We start from the raw sequence: 23341 nt of genomic DNA on the forward strand, positions 1-23341 counted from the left end.
TGAAAGAGCAAAAGAAACCCCTGCAGTTGGATACTCGTGCACTATTATCCGGTTCTCAGTCACTGGAGTAGCAGCACCAGTAATCATAGGGACAACTTCAATAGGAGCAGCTTCTTCCATTCTCGATTCGGGTTCCACCATCTAAGGCACAATTGGAGTTTCCGCCACCTCCACAACATCAAAAACCAGCGTTTCATGACCCTGAGGTGCAGGGATGGAGGTACCATCACCGGGATTTCCCAAACCATCATTACTGGATCCATTATTCCCAACTTCGACATTTGGCACCTAATGTGAAGATTACATGGGATTAGAATGATTCAAGCATGGAAACCCAATACAACCATAAAATTCAGAAAGTAAGTGAACTAACATCATGTAAGTTCCTTATTATGCACCTAAGACATGCACAAATAGTGTAGAAGTCATGAAACACGTTTTCAAACAAGCTCAGCTAAGGAGGTTTTACACTGCCTTGTATTCAACGGTGAACTGGGAGCAATTAGTAAGGAATCTAAGGTTGAGTCATATACCATTCTCTCCGTATGGATGTCCTCTACAACATGTTAAAATTTCATAACAATCAGATGAAAGAGCAAGGAGATGTGGCCAAAACATTGGACAACATACAATCTGAAAAAGTTCTGAAAGTCTCCTGGAAGTTTATTGTTTCGCCTTTTTCAGGCCCTAAACATGCTCAAAACTCAAAAATATTCTCTAATAAAGCTTGGTAATTTCCTGGGCTTGAAGATACATATGCATATCGCGAAAATCCGACGTCGAATGAAGATTCTACAACATTTTAACTGAAAAACTGAGGTCTGAATTTTCTGGTGACGTATTTCGGCAAAATTTATCATATATTCATTTGGATTCTCAACAAATAAGCAACATTATACTTCTATGAAGATAATACAAGATATATACTTACTTGAGGACTTCCCAAGTCGTCCGAAGGATTGGAATGGTCGGCATTAAATTAGTAGCATTGTTATCTCCATTTGGTTCCGACTCTCGAAGGTTCTCTTTCCCTCCACCATTCGAAGATAAACAAATAGCATGACCATGATGGATCTCCACATAAATCTCTTCCTGTACGTGTCAACAATAATCGTTATTACTTCAATCAAGGAAAATTCATAATGACTAACGCAAAGGATACTTACATCCACTTCATCGTAGGTGCTGGATTCCTGGATTGTTCGTTTAGAAACAAGGTGAAGACCGTCAATAACCGATGGAGCAAAATTCTGAAACAAATTGATAGTATTCAAAATCCTGATTACATGGACAAGGAAATCGTAACGATAAGAGAAGTGTTAACAACTCACCAAAGAAGCGGCAGGGGACTGCACATTATTCGGTATCATTCTATGAGCTATTTTGCTCCTTCCTTCTCCACCCTGGGGACTTTCTTGGAGGTCCGGAGAGTTTATATCAATTCAAGGTCTCACAGCACGGCCATCCTACCATGGAGTCAACAATACAATTAAAAGTGTGAATGTCATGCTTTTACTAAAATCATGAGGAAAGTACTTACATGTGTTGCATTTGGAGACGCTTTCCTATTGTCACCATTGGAAAGGTATCTCAATCTTGGTCGATCAGAAATCATGTCGGGGGAAGGAAACTCTCGAACTGGGGACTTGACATCCATCGCAAACTCATGCAAGCGCCCAAGTTGCTGACGCCAGAAGTCTATGAAACCTGGAGTTACGAAGGTAGCTCGGTCAAAACATGGAAATAAATAATCATTTCCTTCCACATGCGTGCAGTCTAAATGAGCCTTCAGATACTCAATCTCTGGCTTATTCATTCGATGACCCGGGATACACTGGTCAAGACCCATCTGTCGAGCTGCTCTATCAATGTTGTATTCTTCTACCTGGAATTCTCCATTCATCACTGATACTAAGAAACTGGGAGTACAACTCAATATAAAAGATCTTTCTCCATCGCTCAGACCAGAACCAGTACTCAACATGACATTCTCTTCAGAAGTATTGAAAGTGATCAATTCCGAAAAAAGGGAAGGAACCGACACCCAGGGACGAAAGTTGAACTCGGATTCAATGTCCAGAATGTCAGTAATACATATCTTATATTGTGGATGCTTTTTAGACTAGCGCATGATCTTGGCGTTATTCTTCTCAAGGAAGGCATGACGAGTATCGACCTTGGGTCCGTGCAAGATGTTACGAGGAATTGGGGCGTAACTCTCAATATGCTCCCACATCAAGGCTTGGAGGAACATGGTATTGTCGTATATTTCGACTTTCATGAAGCCGTCGGAGATACTGGAGTCTATAACTAAAGAATCTAAATTGGAAAAGAGCGAACCCAAAATAGGCTACCAATTGGAAGTTTCTCACCTTTAGCCATCTTTATGGCGAAACGAATCACAAACGGCTTCAACAAGTGTCCACAATATTCAAGGATATCCCTGGAGAGCCATAAGCACAAGAAACACATCAATTGTTAAAGTACCATCAACCAGTTCTTTAGGAATTCCATCCCTCGGCCACCAATATGACAACCATTGAGCATAGAAAGACTTGGGAGACTCATTGAATTCGTGCATCTTGGCCTCCAGTATGTTAGATATCTCCTTCTCCTCTGCTGAAGGCTCTTCAGGGAAATTACTGGTAACTGGAAGGTGCAACAAAGCAACTACATCTTCTAAGGTAACAGTGAATTCCCCCCATCTGCATATGAAGGTGTGAGTAGGAACACACCAACGGGCGAGCAAAGCAACAATACCTGGTATGTCATGATTAATAATCAAATCCCCAGCAGCTTGAATGGCTCGTGTCACTTGTGCACTATCCAACAAGGTCCTTACACGACTATGGTCTAGCATATGCCTTGCCCATCCAGAGAAGTTTGTCAGCGGCCTCTGAGAAAGTTTGAATTCCACATGAGAAGTCGAATAATGCTTTCCTTCCAAACAGAATCCAATTATTGCCGGAGGAGCCACCAACTTGTTCTGAGCAGTGGTTCTGGGATTTATGAGCAGCCGAAACGAGGAGCCTAAGGGACGCTTTTCGGGTCTATACGGGTACACAAAGAACCTGTCCTCAGCAATTGGAATGTTCTTAGTCTTGGAAGTTTCCTCTTTATCGTTAGAAATCTCATAATCATCATTTCTGGAGGAAACCATCATCTCTGGAAGATGCTTATGTGGAAACATCCTCCCTATAAGAAGCATCGTCTTAAGAAGTGTTACGGGACTGAGTCATCTTTGCAAAGTTTCCGCCACATCCATACACGAATTTCATCAGCACAATGGTATTAAAGCAACAGAACAATTATGATGCTCATATCAATGTTTACAAAAACGGTAATCCTTAACTCTCACCTATTTACGATTTCACGAACTTAGTGATAATAGCGTAAAACCCCAAAACTTGCTCGTTCTTTCAAACCTGCAAAGCCGAGCAAAAAACTTGTTATTTAAAGTCAACATTGGCTTTTCATGAAACTATGAATAATTCACATAACCTCTCATGTGAACATTCGCTGATTTTTACGTGTACATACACTATAAAATCACTAAATTCATACATACACTACGAATTCATCAACTCATAAGTTGTTTGCTTTCAACAATTTTTCATAAATCAAAACTTGATTTCTATTTAATAGAACGTGAATAAGTCACGAACCTTTTTTTTTTTAAAAAATTCGTGAGTTAAATAACTTACGTGAATATATAAAAAAATAAAAAACTTTTTTGCTCGGTTGAGAATTCGTCTATGGAACAAGGGTCTTTTCTATTTTTCCAAAGGTCCACATATTCCAAACAAGATTTTGAAATTTCATAAACAAAATTTCACCGTGAACTCCAGGTCTTTTCAAAATTTCCTTTAACCCTAAGGATCATTGTTTATTACTTTTTACGAACAAATCTACGTTTGTAAAAGTGTTTACAAAGTTCATGCTTCGAAAACAAAATTGGGTTTTCATGAAACCTAATAAAAGAAACTTTTACTACTGCAACTAGACCATGTCTACACAAAATTTTGTGTATCTCTTCCATATTAGGGATTTTTGCTCGTTTCCTAAACTAACGAAAAACGGGAATACATACGTTTTCTAAAAAAAAAATCTTCATGAATCCTACGCATGATCGCAACTATAGGATTTTTTTTTGAACAACTCATGAAATCATAAAATGAAAAGCAAAAAACAAATTTCACTGACTTGTCGACCGGCCGGAAACTGGACGGACGTTGATCGGCGCTGGTTCTCCGGAAAACTTTTTCCTTCCTTGCTGAACTCGTGAAGGTGGTGAAGAGAGGAGGAGGTACACGGCTAAAAGAAATATTAGGGTTACTTACCTTTTATATTATTTTATTTCCAAAACCTGAAACACATGGGTTTCCTCTATTGGGTTTTAGGCCCACGAACGCTAAACTGACCAAAACCGAGCCTTCGAGCGTCCAAATCTGCGGTGACTCATCTCTCCGTGCTCATGATATGACACTCTATGTTGCTATCAGGGTCCTTATCTATGCATTTGCTTGTACATGACACTATTAGGGCAAATCGAGGATTCTGAAGCTACCTTTGCACGACTTATTTCAACCACCGATCTCGTCGACTGAAAATCACCATCTAATGTTTACTGCAGAACATGACTGTCCCTCGCTAAGCAGGGGACTTAATGTTGATGGTGGATTTTCAACAAAGGACAAAACCGTAAAATCATGATACTGCGTGTTTCTGAGTTGGCTTCAGGCATGTGACGATTCATATTTTACGAAGCCATGATGAATATGTTTCCTGAAAGGCCTCCACTAGCTGAGCGTTCAGTTCCATGCATTTCATCATGTCCTCTATTAGAATAACGTAATTGGGTGGTTCTCCGTAAGATTGAGAGCAACAACGCCTTCAGGACGTCGGTGACACTCACTGTTCCCTGACTACATGAGAGAGACCCGCCTCTACATAGAAGAACGATTGGGAGGTTCTCCGTAGATTGAGAGCAACAACGCCTTCAGGACGTCGGTGACACTCACTATTCCCTGACTATGTAGAGAGACCATGTATAGATCCAGGCGGCTCTCCGTAGATTGAGAGCAACGACGTCTTCAGGACTTCGACAACTCGGTGTCTTCTGACTATACACCTTCGGAATGGGTATGACGCTTTAACTGGCTAATATCATTTCTGTAATAGATAAATTATGTTGTGACATTTACCACTGAATTCCCAGAATGATCTATTATTGCTCTTATTTCATGGTCGAATCCACGACCTGATCCCATGGAATGGCAATAACAATTGCTCATATTCCATGGTCGAATCCACGGCCTGATCCCATGGAATGGCAATAACAATTGCTCCTATTCCATGGTCGAATCCACGGCCTGATCCCATGGAATGGCAATAACAATGGCTCTTATTCCATGGTCGAATCCACGGCCTAATCCCATGGAATTGCAATAAACAATTGTATCATCTCATTATTCTGATTTCATGATCGAATTCACGGCTAATCTCATGGAATGATAATAGATAATTTTATTACTCTGATTTCATGATTGAATCCACGGCTAATATCATGAAATAGTAATATTTAATTACTCTGATTCTATGGTCGAATCCACAATCCCATGGAATGGTAATACTTAACTTTATTATTCCGAATTCATGGTCGAATCCACGACTGATCCTATGAATTGATAATAGAACTACTCATTTTTATTGCTCAGTTTCATGAATTATTCTCCACTGAATTTCATAAACTAATAATAATACTCAACAACCGGGCATCTGGACCATCACTGAGTAAGCCCCACAAAAATGGTGCAAGTGTACTCGACAATGATGCTCGACTGAGCACCCGGATGCACAAACGATCATTCAAAAACATGGACAGATGAGGAATCCTACGCAAAACAGGAGAAAATAATAAATTATAATAAAATAATAAGAGGCGCCATGGGCCGGGCCCACCAGCCGGCCGGCCATGTCCTAGCCGTGGCCGGTCCCATGCCTCTCCCATTATTTTCCTTATTTTTGTTATTTCATGAACTCATGAAAACTCCTTGGTTTTAGCAACTTTCCTTGTTTTTGCAAAACTCATGAATTCTCCATAACTTCATGGATTCATGAAAAATAATATTATAAAATAGGGAAAGGTGTGCGGGACCGGGCAACATAGTCGGTCGGCCGTGCCCAAGCCGTGGCCGGTCCCACACCTCACAATCCCTAGATTTTTATAATTATTATTCCTAAACTCATGAAACTTCTCTGTTTCAACGAAAACTCATGGATTTTACATAATATCATGGTTTCATGAAAAAATAATAATATAAAATTAGGGAAAGGTGTACGGGACCGGGCAACATAGTCGGCCGGCCATGCCCTAGCCGTGGCCGGCCCCACACCTTGCAATCCCTAGTCTTTTATAATTATTATTTTCCTCAATTCATGAAACTCCTTGGTTTGAGCAAAATTCATGATTTCTTCATATTTTCTCAAATTTTGCTCGAATCATGAAAAACTAAAAGCCAACATGGTCACATGACCGGCTAGCCTCTTACGGAAATTTTAAATGTTAAAGTGCCCTCATTTTAATATTTACAAAATGTTGATCAATTGAGCATACATGCTCATTCCAACAAAAATCAAGAATTTCAGTCAAGATGAAACTCTTCTGAAAATTCACAATGTTGCCCGAACGCACATCATAAAATACTGAAACTCTCAGTATGGAAACACGGACACCAAGGAAATACATGCATGCCATCTTGACCACTAGATTCATCCCTAGGGCTTGCACAAAGTCGGTCACACATGTTTTTATAATTCTGTCCTAATTTGCTCAATTGCTCATATTGGGCCCAAACTCTCTCCAACCAACCTGGGGATTGCTCAAACGACCAACAACTGGTCCCGTGATCACCAAGAGCCGGCCCCATTCCCTCTTGTTCGGTCTCCCATCTTTCATACTTAGGTTTTATCACCTAATGCTGAACCCAGCAATTTTTTTTAATAAATGATGAATCTGGCATTTAATCATCGTTCTTTCACCAACTCTCCAACTGAGAACCCTGGTGCATGCTCACTCGAGCACTGGGCACCACATGGACACCATATCCCATGTGGTTGGTCCCTCTATGACTCATGACCTATTTTCAGCGATTCATCAGTTAACAAATAATTGATCTGAAATTAGGGTTTCGAATAAATGTTCTACGAATCATCATTCGGAGCAAGATTCAAACACTAATGAATTTATGATGGATTCCGCAACCAACATCTGAATTAATCATATAATTTTTGGTAATCTACCAATATTTTAACATTTTATTGGGTCACGCCACCAATAAATATTTCGTCGAATTGAGCAATACTTGCTCAGTTGCTCAAGTATTGATCCAGCTATCAATATTTAGTAATATTAGTAATTTGTCGAATTGAGCAATACTTGCTCAGTTACAGATCAAATTATCAACGTTCAGTATTTTGTCGAATTGAGCAATACTTGCTCAGTTGCTCGAATATTGATCCAGCTATCAATATTTAGTAATTTATCAGTAATTTTTCGAATTGAGCAATACTTGTTCAATTGCACATCAAATTATCAATAATCATTAATTTGTCGAATTGAGCAATACTTGCTCAAATGCTCGTCAAATTCTCAATATTCCGAATTGAGCAATACTTGCTCAGTCGTTCAAATACTGGTCAATAATTCATCACTGAATCTACATTATTGACATCATTTCAGAGAACTACATGTTCGATCCATGAATCGCTGAGCATTCATCACTCATGCTCGATTCAACAAAACCTAGACTCACTGTCTAATCAGTCAACAGCTGACTAATTAATACACGTCTGTCATGCAGACTCCACGATTCTTGAGACATCAATCACGTCAAATTAGGGGATATCAATTAGGGTTTTGGTCTGGCAGCCTACAACAAACGGATTCATCCATAACGAGAAATGTGAGTAAGTCGTGTCAAAGGTTGAAGGATTTAGCAAAGTAGCGGGTGCACGATCAGTCAAGTCTCCACACGACATGGAACTGACTTTACCACGATCTCCCACTTTCCCACTCTTTCACTCAAGAAACCGTCACACTTACAGGTATCAAGGTGTTCACGACTCTGACAATATAAACAAGTCTTTGAATCCATGATTAAAAACAACGAATGATCACTAGCTATCAGCAATTGTCGAATTTCTCGAGTAAATGCTCTCAAGAATTCATCAATCTATCAGAACTTATTCGAACTCATCAGTTCACCAAAAAATTGCAGAAACCTTCAACACATCCACAATCCTTGATCATCACTGATCCCACACAATTCTCAGCTTCCCTCCTACAGATCAACTCATCTCCCTCTTTGCGACCGAATTGACTCTGGAACGGCCATTGACTTGGTTTAGACCAGAGTCCTACAGATTGATCTATCGAATCTAAGCACTCCCTTTGCAGTGCATCTGTGTGAGGTTAAGCAGTTTGCTCGGTTGAGGAGTCTTGACAACACGCTCGTCTCTTCACTTCCCTAAAAAACCAGCAAATCGTTTTTCCCCATCTACATTGTCATCCAAATAATTATAAATTCAGTTACACTTGCAATTGATTAAAATAATAATTTATGATAAAAATGCTGGGTAGATTATTTTATGTTTCCCTAAAATAATAATTTTTTAGTCGATCCTCAAAGATTGGCGGTCTTTGATACTGATTTGTGTTGTATTTAGATCTTTATGCCGAATCTTTATCGGATGAGAAATACATGTAATTACATCCTCTCATAAAATCTTCCTCGATCGCTGGCACTATCGTCATGTGTTCGTTATCCATATGTTTTGGTGATTCTGTTCATGTTATTCCAGGTCATCTCCATTGCATGGTTTCGGCGAAGCCAAAAATCCATTCTCTCATTCTCTTCACGGATTATCAATATTTTCGTGTACATATGATGCATGAAGTAAGGTTTTCCTTCATTTTCATCCTCAAAGGAACATCGATATTCTCTCGTCGATATCATTGTATCGAGTCCTCACGATATTTTTCAGCAGTCTCGATAAGTTTCGTTATATTTTTGTCAGTTTCATATTTAGACGTCTCCAGAGGGTGTCCTGGTCTAAATTTTGGCAGGAGAACCATTCGTTTCATCTCATATTAGTTCATGGATTCCAAGTGTTTGTATGCCTCATTGTTGATTGCAAAGTCTTGGACGTATAGTTGTCGTAGCCGCGGTTTCTTATTTTATCTCTCTTGACTTGTTTCCCTCATCCTTGACATTTGATTTTTCATGCAGACTTTGTATTACGAACGTTATTTTCTTAATTGGTAAGTATTTCAGTGAAATGAATTGTGATGATAAATTAGTGATTATAGGTGGATAATATGTGTATGTGAGGAGGATGATTATGGGGATGCGTATCCGGAGTATAATCAAGAGAAGAAAACCGGTAGTGGAGAGGAATATCAGAGGAGTTAGATCGTGTTCAAGGCATTGGTTTTAGCCTTAAGTCTACTCTGCCCTTATTTCGTCCATAAATATTTGTCTTCGATCTACAAAATAGGAAGAAAAAAAGTGAGTTATATGAACCCTAATTATGTAATGCGCGTTCTAAACTTTAGCCTCAACTATGATGCCCATGTTTGTAACGTTTATTTGTGGAATATAAGTTCTGAAAAGGCTAGCAGCAAAAGTAACCGAGATACCAAATGGCTGATTTAGAGAAATTAAAACAGTTAAATGCAGAGAATTGGGTTTTGTTTCGTTCAATAATACCGAGAATGATGAAGGTATTTCTTGTAGCCTTAAATCTGCTGAATCTCTTAATCTTCTCCATAACATAACACCAAATCAGGAGCTGAAAAGCTGGAGGTGAATCATGAGAATAAAAAAAGATTTGGTGATAGCGATGGGTCAGTAATTGAATATTTTTATGACAACTCTCAATCGTGTCGTTATGGAGGAAAAGACAATCATGATCAAGGAGATAAAAAAAATTAATTTAGCATATTCAGAGGAAAAAGGAAACCACCCAAAAAGTCAGGAAGGTTTATGAAAAGATTGAGGTTCAATGTAAGCGTAGCTTTGAAAAGGAATGCGACTCCAAACTAGATATTGTCTCATTTGCAAGGCTGCAAAGAACGCAAGCTTGCGAGTCTTCATGGCTTTAAAATAATATTTCTTCTCTCACTAAAATTAAATTAGATCTACGATTGAAGTGAAAAGTTTTGGCGATTCAATATTTGGACAGTTCTCAATTGTATGTATTTATTTTTATTTTTCAATTATTTCCAATAAAAAAATGAATCAAATGAAAATGAATTTTCTGTATTCTTAACATAATGTTCTTTGTTCTTTGCAGGTTGATGAAGGGCAGTTAATTTATTTCAAGGCAGAAATAATGGTTTTACATGTTTTAACCGCAAATGTTCTAATGTTATTTGTTGTAGGTTGACGAAGGTGGGATAATCCGATTTAAAAAAGATATGAGTCAAAAAAAATATGAGTTTTACATAGTCGTAGCATTTAAATGCTAAGGACTTTTTTTGTTGGCATACAAATTTTTTTAACGGGTGAGGAACTAATTATGAGGGTTATCAATGCATATATCAATAATTGAAGGAGGTTATGAATCTTACATATGTCGGATGTCTTTGGCTGGGATGAGATTGGGATGGTCGGATGAAACATTTGTCTCTCAAAATATTATCCAACCGTCAAAGCCTCAAAAACCCTTTTTGTTTTGTAATTCTTTTTTTTTTTTGACTCGTATCTTTTTGCATTCGACTTATTTGAATCAACATACGTGCATATTATTATTCAAAAGCATATTTAACTGTATATGAAATAAATAATTTATTTTTTATTTTGGAAAAAGTTCTAACGATGTTCTTTATTTCCAGGTTGATAAAAGATAGCTAATCTGTTAAGATATCTTTTAATAAATAATTTTTTGTGTGCTTTTCATAGGATAATTATTTTTTAGTTTTTTTTATCAATTAAAGGTAAGGATTTTTCATTGGCATATTATTATTTTTAATTGGTTATGATCTAATTATGAGTGTCATCAATGTATATATCCATAATTGAAGGAGGTTAAAATCTTACATCCATCGGATGTCTTTGAATGGGATGAATTCTTTCCCTCTGCTACCGGGAACCATTATTCTGAAACCCAAGATTAAGCTGAATTAGTTTTTTTTGTCCAAAATAATGTGCATACCTACACTGTAAAATTAGTCATATAAATCATCCAAAAACAAACACTAATCATTTAAATAATAGTATGTACGTATATTTATAAATATATATCTCACTTATGTTTTAGAAAAAGAAGAAAAAAAGTCTCACTTCCCATCAGATTCACATTGCCACCACCAAATACAATCAATGCATAAATGATATTATGATTACATTTAATGTTTCTTTAAATATCTTGAGTTAAGTGGTTATCCACTAATTAAAGGTTAATAAATTTGAATTCATAATGATATAGGTTACAAAACGACAACCATTGGATGTCTTTGGCTGGGATGAGATTGGTATAGTCGGATGCAACATTTGTCTCTCAAAATGTTATCCAACCGTCCAAGGCTCAAAAACCCATTATGTTTTGTATTGTAGATGTATGTGTGTATGTATGATTCAATTGTTTCCGGTTAAGGAAAAATGTGTTAATTTATTTGGTTTATTGTTTGGTATCTTTTTTATTGTTGGGTATCAAGTGTTTTTGCTTAACAAAATTCGGTCCAATTGCGGTGTTATAATGTCTATGTTTGTTTCAATTGCTTTCGGTTAAGAAAATAATTGTGCAAGTCAGTTTATTTTTGGTTTGTATGTATTGTTTATGGATTAACAAAATACGAGATCATTTTTTGTCCAATTCGATTCCAGATAAGAGAAACTAAGTTAATTCTGATCTTATTTAGACTTATCAAATTGGAGGATTCGGTTATTCAAGTCTAATTGAATGCCTTGACAAGAAAAAATTAGTTAACTAACCTAGTGTTTGTCTTGTCTAAAGAGAAAGGTCTAAGTTATTTTCTGAATAATTAGAACCTGATGAGAGAAATAAAGTTAATTCTGATCTTTATTTTGGTCTTATGAAATAAGGGATTGTGGATTTGCAATCGGTCTAACAAGGGAATAAAGTTTCTTAGTCGATTTGTTAGACTATTAGGGAAAATTTCTTCAGGCAATTGTTTTCTTGATAACATATTAAAACTAAATTACATGTAGTTTCGGTTTTAATATTGGTTATCTAAAGTGGTATGTGAAACCTTCGTGCTTAACTCTTATAGGTTGTTTACAAGTCTTTTAGATTTGTAAGATTTTTTCGGTTTGTCCTTTATTTGCTCGAACCTTTGTCATTTTGTGACAAAAAAGGGGAGACATATATGGAGTAAACAAGTGATTTTTAATCACTAAGGAAAGGACAATTGTGCTTAAACATTATATCTAACGAGAGAGAGTAAAGCATTGACTAAGGGGGAGAAACATATCATATTAACTGCTGAGTAGTAATTATTACTACAAAAGGGGAATAACAAAGATGTTCAGATTAAATATTTAGCTAGCTTACCTTTAGGGGGAGTAAAATCTTTTGTTATTCAAATGTTAACAACGGTATTTATTGATTAAATATATGCAAGCAATTGTGTTGTTGAAACTTGGAATCAAGCGTATGTAAAATGAATTCTTTTGTAATTTGTTTATCCATATGTAATAAGAGTTTTCTCACTAAAATTGACAAAGGGGGAGATTGTTAGAGCATAGCTCGGTTGAACTCACCAAGCGTTGGTATGCCAAGTTTGGTTGTTATATTTTAGTGTGTCAAAACTCATATAAAGTCGCTTGATTATATACTAGAGTCAACTTCGTTTAGGTTAGACTAGAAAGTCTAGGAATGTTGAGACAAAGACCTGAAGAATGTGAAGAATTAACGAACTACAACGAACGACATCATCCTTCCACTTGAGGTTAGTAATATTGACTTGAACTTTTTCATTCCTAACGTAGCTTTCAAGTCGTGCTATATTGAAAACATAACTATGAAGCTGTATATATAGTACATATTGTATAATACTCTAGTGATGTGACATGGTCATAATTGTATGGTCGTAGTATTAGGGAATTAGACTACGAAGTATATCGCTTATCTTTTGAACTTCGTAGGTATGACATCGACATAATCTTGTATATACTTTAATGATTATGTGAATGGGTTATGGTAAATATTTTATCCTAGGAAACAATGTTGTACATTTTTTTAAAGGAAGTACATTCATGAACTTGTTTCGTGAATCGAAAGGGAAATCATTAGGCTTATTGGTTCGACTAATCATTGTAAATCTTTGGATGACCAATATGTGTGAGATGGTAGAACCGATCTTAACCTTGGTTATGTATCTTGGTATAACTAAACATAATGCCTAACTTATGATTTGTTATGACTAGTTTTTATTAATTGGTGTAACCAATCCTAAGTAATCACCATGTGATGGTATGATCGATCTTTGTAATTGGTGTGACCGATCCTAGTAATTGGTGTGACTGATCACAACTATTGTGTAATTGATCCTTGTAATTGGTAACCGGTCCTGGTAACTGGTGTAATCAGTCACAAGAAATACCATGGGAATATGGAACCGATCCTTGTAACTGGTGTAACCGATTCTAGTGACTGGTGTGACCGATCACAAGTATTTCCATAATAAGGTATAACTGATCATATTGATTCGTAGAACCGATTGAACCCATGTATGTGATTTGATATTTGATCAATTACATGGTTATCTTGGAATACAGGTCAACCAATTCTAAACTTGTTTGGAAGTGTGGTATAACCGATTCCAAGAATGTAAATCCATGTGAATATGAATAAGGATTTACAGTGAAAAGATGTCAACATACTTTGAACACGTACAATAACTCTTATCATTTATTGTTCAAAGATATTCCTTAGTACTCAAGGAGATCATGTGTCGAGATAAATTAAGAATATTTTAATTAAGGTTTTTGGTTTTATATGCTTTAATTACCATCAATTAAATGCATATCTCTAGAGATAAAAAATTAGTAGTATGCATTTCCTATTGGAGATTTAGAAATATTGGACAAGCATTTATTGGAATTAGGAAAACTGAATTTTGCCATTCATTGCTTATCTTGAGAATATTTGGTTTTGGAAATTCCATGATGTCCAAACATCGTTGGTCTATAAATACCTAAGTTTGCATTTCTATCAAACTATCCTAAGAGCCAGGAAACTTCATTTCTTGTTGTTTCTGGTGGAGCCGTCTAATCGGAGAGGAAAGTATCCTAATTAGGTGAAATCTCTTACGACCACTCGTTTAAATACTTCTGTGGGATCTAGAAGCTCTACGAGTACCGCTGGTGGGAAACTAGATAATTGCAGTGTTATTAGTTTTTGATTGATTTGATTGACTAACTGTTGTTGAAACTTTGATTGTACCTAGTTTGTTTATTCTTGGGAATCTTCTCTTCTGATATAAGATTCACTCAAACTAGATCGAAGTATCGACGGGATCTTTAGAACTGTTGTTAGATCTAAAAACATCTTGTGATAATCCATTGTTAACAGACTCCGTTATGTGTGTGATTGATCACAAGAGATTCAAGTGGTGTTATGCAGGTTATTATTGAATATTAAAGAAGATTTGAATACAAAGAAGATTTCTTATTCGTTTTGTATCTTTGCGTGTGCTCAAACCTTGATCGGCTGGGATCCAACTAGAATCAGATTTATTCAATTGATTAGTTGTCTGAGATCGGCATCACTTTATAGTTTTCTCTTTGAAATCTATATTGATTGATTGCGAATCTAAACTTAACTACTTTGGTAGTTATTGGATAGATTGATCTAACCAGGCAAAGGAGTTTATTAGATTAAACGGAAGAGCCTTTGCGTATGACTTAAGATATCTTTATCTTAAATAATCAATAGAGGCATTACCAAACAGATTCGTTGTTCCTGCTGTTTGGAATACAATAAAAAGGAACTGTACCAGTGGGTGACTCATTGAAGTCGTAAGCGCAGGGATACTTAGGAAACTGAGTGAACTAGAGGTAGTTTCTTGGTCTCAACTATACGAAGTTGGTGTAGATTTTGTATAGCGGCTTAATTCTGAGAGTATTCAATTCTGGACTAGATCCCGGGGTTTTCTGCATTTGCAGTTTTCCTCGTTAACAAAATCTTGTTGTGTGATTTACTTTTGTTTTTCACAATTATATACTTGTTTATATAATTTAAAGTAAATTGCACTTTATGTTAACTCCGATATACTTGATAGTGATCCTATAGAGTTTAGTTAAGTCCGAACTTATTATCAAGTATCACACTTGGTTGTTGTATTGTCTCGATTTCGTATCCATAAACAATCATAACGTGTGAATACCGAAGTTGTTGTATTGTCTTGACTTTGTCCATAGAAAATTACACTTGGTAAGAGGACTTATAGGTTGAAACAAAAAGATTGTGGTGTATTTGGGTACCCTCGTCTTTTCACACCCGACCTAATTTGTTGGATACGACTTGATTGATTCTTGGACAATGGTCTTTTGTACCGTCCAAGTTATCTCTTTGTGATTAGGTTCACATATTCAATTCTGTAAACATTCTAATCGCAAGAGATAGAGATATAATTGTAAGATATCATTCCTTGATTGAGATTAACTCTCGGAGTTGTATCGAGTTTTTCCATACAGATTGCCTAAGAAAAAAGTTGTGGTATATTATGGTACACCCCCCCGGCTTTTTTCAGAAGACATGTTACTCTCGACAACAATACATAAGTCTTTTTCCACCTCTCAAAATGGGGAAAAGTTTGGCTGATCCTGAGATCTGTTGGGTCGTTTAATAGATAATAATTGTAGAAAAGGGAGAAGGAAGAAATACCAAGCAAACATAACAAAGACTTGAAAATCATTCAAGGAAGATTATCAGTATAATTGGCGAAGCAGAAGCCTTAATTCAAGTTGAAGTGAATTAATCCCTTAATAATCATATTAACTAAATCAGATGGTTCAACAACATTCATTCCCAGGAATGCCAACTATATGATAGTCAAGGAAATTCATCATACGTAGAAGTTTAATCGGGTGTTGGATAACTGAAGACTACATGTAAAATACACAATGTTTTTTATTTATCAGTTTTAAGTGCAGTTTTCTGCAATACAAAGTATTACACTCGATATATATTCTAAATTTATAATATCTTCACTGATTCTGGTGGTTCATTTTTTCTTGGATTGAAAAAGAAAATTTCACTACTTAATCCAAACTAGGACATTGTCCTTCATATAAGGTTTCAAAGAAACTAGTATTGTCAGCATGTGACATATCCAAAGTTGAAAAAGATAGTACTGTAGAATTTCTAATCCTTTAGCAAAGGTATCAACTAGATCAATAAAGTCTCTCCTAAAAAAATTAGAAAAACAGTTTTCGAAACAACCAAATAAAGACCGACACTCTTGCAATCTCCTACAAAAAAGATATTAAAAGTTTCCTTAAGAGACAAGACCCATATAATAGCATCCTTTAGTGCAATACACTCCGCTTCTTCTGGACCCGTAATTAGGCCAGAGGATGCCCCGGCTTGCTTGCATCGTCCATTTTCATCCATAGGGATTGCTCCTGATCCATCTTTCCCTGTAAAATAGTCAAAATATGCATCAAACAGAATAAGCTTCATATTCCCCCTTAACAAACATTCCAAACTATTATAAACTGGATTACTGATATACTGATTTCAAAGAATCTGGTTAATGCTTATCAAAAATGACTTTACACCTATGCTTCCAGATAAACCAAGCAATGATAATAGCAGTTTCAGGTCAGTTTTCAACCTAGGAGCAAAATAGACTATTAATTGAATTTTGTATAGTGTGAAAGTTATTAGCAGAATTCCTGACATGTAGACCAAAGGCAGACCAAACAGCTGCAGAAAAAGGACAGTTGAGAAAAATATGCACATGATCTTCTTCTTGATTATTATTACAGAGACAACATATGGGTGATGCTTGATATGTGAACCCAGCCAACATGCTGTTAAAAGGAAGCACATTAGAGTAAAGTTTCCATAAGAATAGTTGCACTCTAGGTTGACATTTTAAACCCCAAATATTTTTCCATATTGGATTAGAAGTCCCCAAATTATTTGTCACAGTTTTGTAAATGGACTTGACTGTGGGAATTCCATCTTTACTGTGAAGCCAATTCTATTCATTAAAAGCCGCATTAGGAATATGGAGAGTCAGTATTTTTGAAACAACATCATGAGAAAAATAAACATCAATAACCTCTTTATTCCATTGCCCATTTAAAGAAATCAAATCAGAGATTTTCGATGAAGTTTCCTCGTCAATAACAGATGGAAAATAGGAAATTCTACCCTTGGTATCCATTTTTTAGACCATATATCAAGAATAAAGTTCATAGGAAAATCCCATATGCAATTTGGTTTTAAGATTTCCATACCCTTCCTTATGCTATCCCATATCCAAGATATTTTAGAGTATCTAAAGCTAAGTAAAGCATTGGTGTTCCTAAAATACTTGAACTTCAAAACTTGATCCCAAAGAGCTCAAGGGTTAGAAAGCACTCTCCATGTTAGCTTCGTTAACATGGAAAAATAAACATTCTAGGATTCCTAAGACCCACATCTCCTCTAGACTTTAGTAAACATATTGATTTCTAATCTTCTGTGTAAATCTTATGTTTAGGGTTAGACTTATTCAACCAAAATTCTCGTTGAAGCTTATGCAATTTTTCTAAGGTTTTTTTTTATAGGGAACTCAATGCAACTCATTTGAAAGGATGGGTAAGTGGAGGTTACTGAGTTAATCAAGATAGTCCTCCGTGCTGGGGATAATAATTTGGGTTTCCACCCCTTAAGCCTATAATAAGTCTTTCTCAAGAATAAATTCAAAGTTCAAGGCTCTAGATTTTTAAGAAATAAAGGAGTATAAAGGTATTCCGGTGGTTCTCTTAAACATCCATGTTACCACCACTGTATGACAATAAGGACTCTTTCGTGTTTTAAAAGCAGAATCATACTACTCGAATTTACGTTTGGAGAGAGAAAAATAGGGCGATTTCTTGACCAAGTCGTGCTATTTTGACTGGTCTAGGGCTTGATCTTTTTCATCTCAGAGATCGATTTTAATGGAGACAACTTGATAGATCGAGTTTCTTCTTGAGTTGATTCTTATAATCGGTACTTTCTTTCCTATGCTGCGATATTTAATTGAGTTTTTCTTCAAAAAATCTATAGCTTCTTTGGATTTATAGTTTTTCTGATTTTTCCTGGTAATCCCCTTTTGTCTTCACTTTTTCTCATTTGTGTTCTAATTAATCTTTTCTTTTCTTATCTGAGTTAAGGGTTTCCTTAACTTGTTATCTTTTTTAGGTTTTCTTCTGATTTTCTCTTCTAATTTTCTTTTGGTTTAAGGCTTGCTTTTGTTTCCCTGTATCTTTTATGTTCTTGTTTACATTTTTATCAAGTGGTTCTCATGTGTCTTATTGGTCTACTTTCTTCCTAATGTCTTTCGGGTTTTTTTAGGATATCTGCTAGTTCTCAGTAGTCCTCCCTATTTTCTGCGTTTTCCCAATGTCGATTTTATCTAGCAATGGACCTTTAGGTTCAGCTTTGTTAATGGAAAAAACTAATCCCAAAAGTGTTGTTTCCTCAGCTATGTTGAATGCTTTCCCTTCTCCTTTTTTAAAAGGAGAATTTCCAGCCATTACGTTAACCAATAGCATGAATAACAATGGTTTGAATCAATGGAAATTCAGCCTCATTGGAAGACTTGATCTTAACAGAATTAAGCTAGAATAAGCAAAAGATACTTTGTGTTTCCAGTGGAACATTGAAAGTGAAGTTAAGCTCATTCCATTGCGAAAAGGGTTTTTTGCTATTAAGCTTGATAACGAAAAAGACAAGATTAGGATAAGTTCAGGAGGATGCTGGAAGGTTGATGATCAGTATCTTCAAGTCAGAGAATAGGAGCCAAAATTCAGTCTGGAAAATCAGTGAACTTCACTAGCTAAGGTATGGATTAAATTTCCAGGTCACAGCTTGGAATACTGGACAGAAGAAAATCTACTGACTATGGGTAAAGCATTCGGCAAACCAATCAGGTAGACCACAACACTCTTGCAATGGATTTTGGGTTTTTCGCTAGTGTTTTAGTTGAAGTAGACTTTGCAAAAAAACATCCCATATCGTGTTTGGGTAGAAGATGAAGATGATGATAATACATAAGGCTTTCAAATACCCGGTGAGATAAATACAAAAAATCGTGCAAGTGGAAGTCGTGGAGGTAGTAGAAGTCGTCATCACACTCCAATGGAAGAGACTATGGTGGAAGAGACTCAGCTACCACCAACAACAACAAACTTGGAGACGGATTTCCAGTCTCCTTTTGGTTTCGTTCCTCAAGGTCCTGTACTTACTCCTGGTGGTGGACACGTCAATTTGGATGCATTTAAGAAATCCGTAATTTATACCCCAACAAGTTCAGCATTTCACCGATTTCAAGCACCTCAAATGGTTCCGGTACCATTTCAAGGTTATGAATCACCTGATGCTACTCAACCACCATCTCAGAGTCCAGATAATGAGTTTTCACAAGATCCAACAGGCTTAGGGGATTATGTATTTGGTGGTAATCGTTAGTTTGAGAGTTTTGTTAGTCCTAATATGAATCGTGGCTTGTTTAAATCGTTAATGTAATTGCACTTTTGTTTGATAAATAATAATAATCTTCATTTCAAGTTTTCTACATAAGTAAATATTGAGAACTTAGAATTGATAAGCTAGATTAAATTGGGGCAACACTTTTAAGATTTCATAACAACTTGCACATCGAAACTTCTCTCCGTTGTCACGGAACCACTTTGCACGACATCTTTGATCAATCTCCATTAGGGTTTCACTACTTCTCATGTTTCGAGCCTCTTCCTTATCATACCAATATACTTGTTAACATTCTTAGAAATTATGGAGAACCGAGCACCCAACACCATCGAATTGCGATTGTAGAGGTTCGTTGTTTCTTTTTCAAATTTCATTAAAACGTGTTCCCAAAACGGAATAAGCCGTAATGCGCCATCAACGATTGGATGATTAGTGTAGAAAACATAATTCCTGCAGATGCATTCATCTTCTAACGTGCTAAAACTGCGTTGTTGTGCAACTCTCCAACTATTTTCTCTTCTTAATTCATTTTGCACACTAGCTCGAAGTGCAACTCTTTGATTTTGACCGCATGTTGCTCTTCTATGAATTGAGCCATATACATGTTTTGAGCCATTGGAAAATCTATGGTGTGAGTTAAAATGGTAGAAGAATGTGATATTTATAGGAGGAAGATTTATGGTCGTTGGATTAGATTCTACTCAGCGGTGTAAACTAGCCCGACCGGTTTTATAATAGCCGCTAGCGATGTAGTAAACACCTAACGGTGTAGACTTGACCGAGCGGTCAAGACTCGACCGCTCGGTAGAAGCTTGACATGGCCTTGCCACTTAGCCAGACCGATTTGCCAGTTTGCCAGCTCCATAATGAGTGCAAAAATGGCAAACTTGAGAGTTTGCCACACCCACAGGAACTGGCCTTAGAGCGTCCACAGTGGGAGAGTAAACCCAAATATTTGGTCTTTTGAACAGACGTAGTGGAACGTACTATCGATCAAATTTTGATCAACGACTAAAACCCAGAGTATATTTGGTCTGGGACCAAGACTAAACCCAGATATAGTCGAGCGTTGATATACTTCACGCCCCACCACCAGGCGGACATATAGTGCACGTCCCACATCAGGCGTTGGTATAGTCTACGCCCCACACCAGGCGTTGGTATAGTTTACGCTTCACATGGGGCGTACGTAAAGTCTACGCCCCATTTTTTTTTTTTTAATTATTTTGTATGGGGCGGGCATTATACCCCGCCCCATTCTTTGTTTCCAAAATCATTTTAGTGGGGCGCGCATTATACCTCCGCCCCACTTCTTTCTTTTTTTTTTTTTTTTTTTAGTGCACGTCCCAATCAGGCGTTGGTATAGTCTACGCCCCACACCAGGCGAACGTATAATGTACGTCTGACCAAATTTAGTCTTTTCACCGTAGCGTCACACACCATACTAAACCTAAAATTTGATCTTTTTTTCCCTCTTTGGTCTTTGGTTATACTCACACCACTGCAGTTGGTCTTAGGGACAAAACTTTATTCACTCCAGTCCCGCCTTCTTGACCCAGAATGAAGAAGCATACGGATCGATGACGTGTCTTAATCTCTTAGCCGTTAGATCTTCATCTGAAGTGAGTAATACAATCCTCACTGTTCAATTATAGAACAAATCTTATTGGTTAATAAAGAAACATACGGATCGCTAGTTCAGTATAAATAAGCAGCAACCAAGAACATTTTGACTCACAAATCTTATCTCCATCTCTCAAACGATTCATAACGATTTTCAGAAACTTTTTAAGTGATAATGGAAGGAACAGCAAAGGTTGGCAAGGGAGGAAGGAAAGGTGGTGATAGAAAGAAAGCAGTAACAAAATCAGCCAAAGCTGGACTTCAATTCCCAGTTGGAAGAATCACTCGTTTCTTAAAGAAGGGTCGTTATGCTCAAAGACTCGGTTCTGGTGCTCCAATTTACTTGGCTGCTGTTCTTGAGTATCTCGCTGCAGAGGTAAAAAAATCAAACAAACAAGCCCTAGTTTTTATTAATTTTACTGTTTTTCTTCATTCTGAATCTGGGTTTTCAATGAATTTGATTTTGATTTTGATTCTGATTTGGGTTTTTGTTTTTTAAATTGGGTTTTTAGGTATTGGAATTAGCTGGAAATGCTGCCAGAGACAACAAGAAATCAAGAATCATCCCAAGACATCTGTTGTTGGCAATTAGGAATGACCAGGAATTGGGGAAATTGCTTTCTGGTGTTACTATTGCTAGTGGTGGTGTTCTTCCCAACATCAACTCAGTTTTGTTACCAAAGAAGAAGGATGAGGCTGCCAGTACTCCAAAATCTCCATCAAAATCTACTGCTGCTAAATCTCCAAAGAAGAAGTAAGATCTTCTAGATCTAGAAAGTAATCTGTAATGAAATGTAGGGTTCAACTTTTTGGGGTTATGAAGTCATTTTGTTGATTTAAATGATTCAGATTTTAGGGTTTGTAATCTCTTTCTGTAGTGGGTTTTCATGTTCATATCAAATCAATGGAATCATCAATCTTTAAATTCAGATTCAGTTGTCAATTGCTTGAAATCCTATTTTTGAATCAAATCTCACAGAAGCATTTTGATAAACATGCTAACAACAAAGTTGCGATTCAGGAAAATCCGTAGAGGAATTTTCTGTTCTGCATCTGGTGCACAAGACAACAAGAAAATCACTCATTTTGAAATTTTAAATTTGGGGATTTTTACTGTAAATCAATAACTTCAGCCCAAGATGTTCTAGCTTTGCTTAGCTTCAACTAGGATTGACATCCTTCGTATAGGGACCATATGTAGTTTTGGAGCCAAGTATGGCACTGTCTGTTAAGTTCACTTGTAGAGTATAATACTAGGATATTTGTGGTTAAATTGTAATGATAAAGGAGCTGAGAATCTAATAAACATAAGTTTCGTATCCAATAATAGTACTAGGGTAATTCTGTTCTGAATGGTTCTTGTGCAATGATTGTACACTTTGTGTTAGAAGGCTGCTGATATTCAGTCTAAGTAAGAATGGTGCCTGTTGATCTGTAATTCTTTATCCACTCGTGCCTTATCTTTTTGTGCTTGTGAAATTATTGTAATGAGTTCTAAGTACGCAAAGAAGATCCCATTTAGGAAGGCTAAGTTTTGGGCCAATAATGCGATGTATCAAATTCTGGGATTTTGAGATCACAGTAAAATCAACATGGTATAACATTGTCATGCCTCAAAGTGTCCCAGTAAGTTATTATATAATAATGATCAATTAAGAGGCACTTGTTGCCAGGTTATTTAACTGTACTTTCTTTATGCAGTACTGTTGATACCTCTTTTACTTTGGAAAGAATGGGACTATTCAGACGGAGTACACTGATGTGAAAGAGAGCCTCTTGCAAGCTGCTCGTAAAGCTCCTGTTGGAGCCCTTCCGAGTTCAATACAACCAATGGGGCTGCCATAGGGGGAAATACTAGAGAGCAGAAGTGTCTTCATGCAGAAAGGCATGAGAACAGTTTTGAGGCCATACTTTGAGCTTACAAATGTGAGTCTTGACTGTTCAAACTTGCACCAAATGAGTTGTTGCCTATTTTTCCACTCTCGTTTATTAGACACTGGCT

At 36.6% G+C, this 23341-nt stretch overlaps 1 protein-coding gene across 1 annotated transcript; it reads left to right on the forward strand.

Annotated features, from left to right (window-relative positions):
• The first annotated feature begins 21462 nt into the window (after positions 1-21462).
• LOC113355363 (histone H2A.1-like) lies at positions 21463-22282 on the forward strand. Its single transcript, XM_026598199.1, has 2 exons — positions 21463-21715; positions 21852-22282. Exons 1-2 carry the CDS (start codon positions 21515-21517, stop codon positions 22095-22097), a joined length of 447 nt encoding a protein of 148 aa, XP_026453984.1. The 5' UTR covers positions 21463-21514; the 3' UTR covers positions 22098-22282.
• The last annotated feature ends 1059 nt before the right edge of the window (positions 22283-23341 follow it).

This window comes from Papaver somniferum, chromosome 3 (assembly GCF_003573695.1).
Source record: "Papaver somniferum cultivar HN1 chromosome 3, ASM357369v1, whole genome shotgun sequence".
NCBI lineage: Eukaryota > Viridiplantae > Streptophyta > Magnoliopsida > Ranunculales > Papaveraceae > Papaver > Papaver somniferum.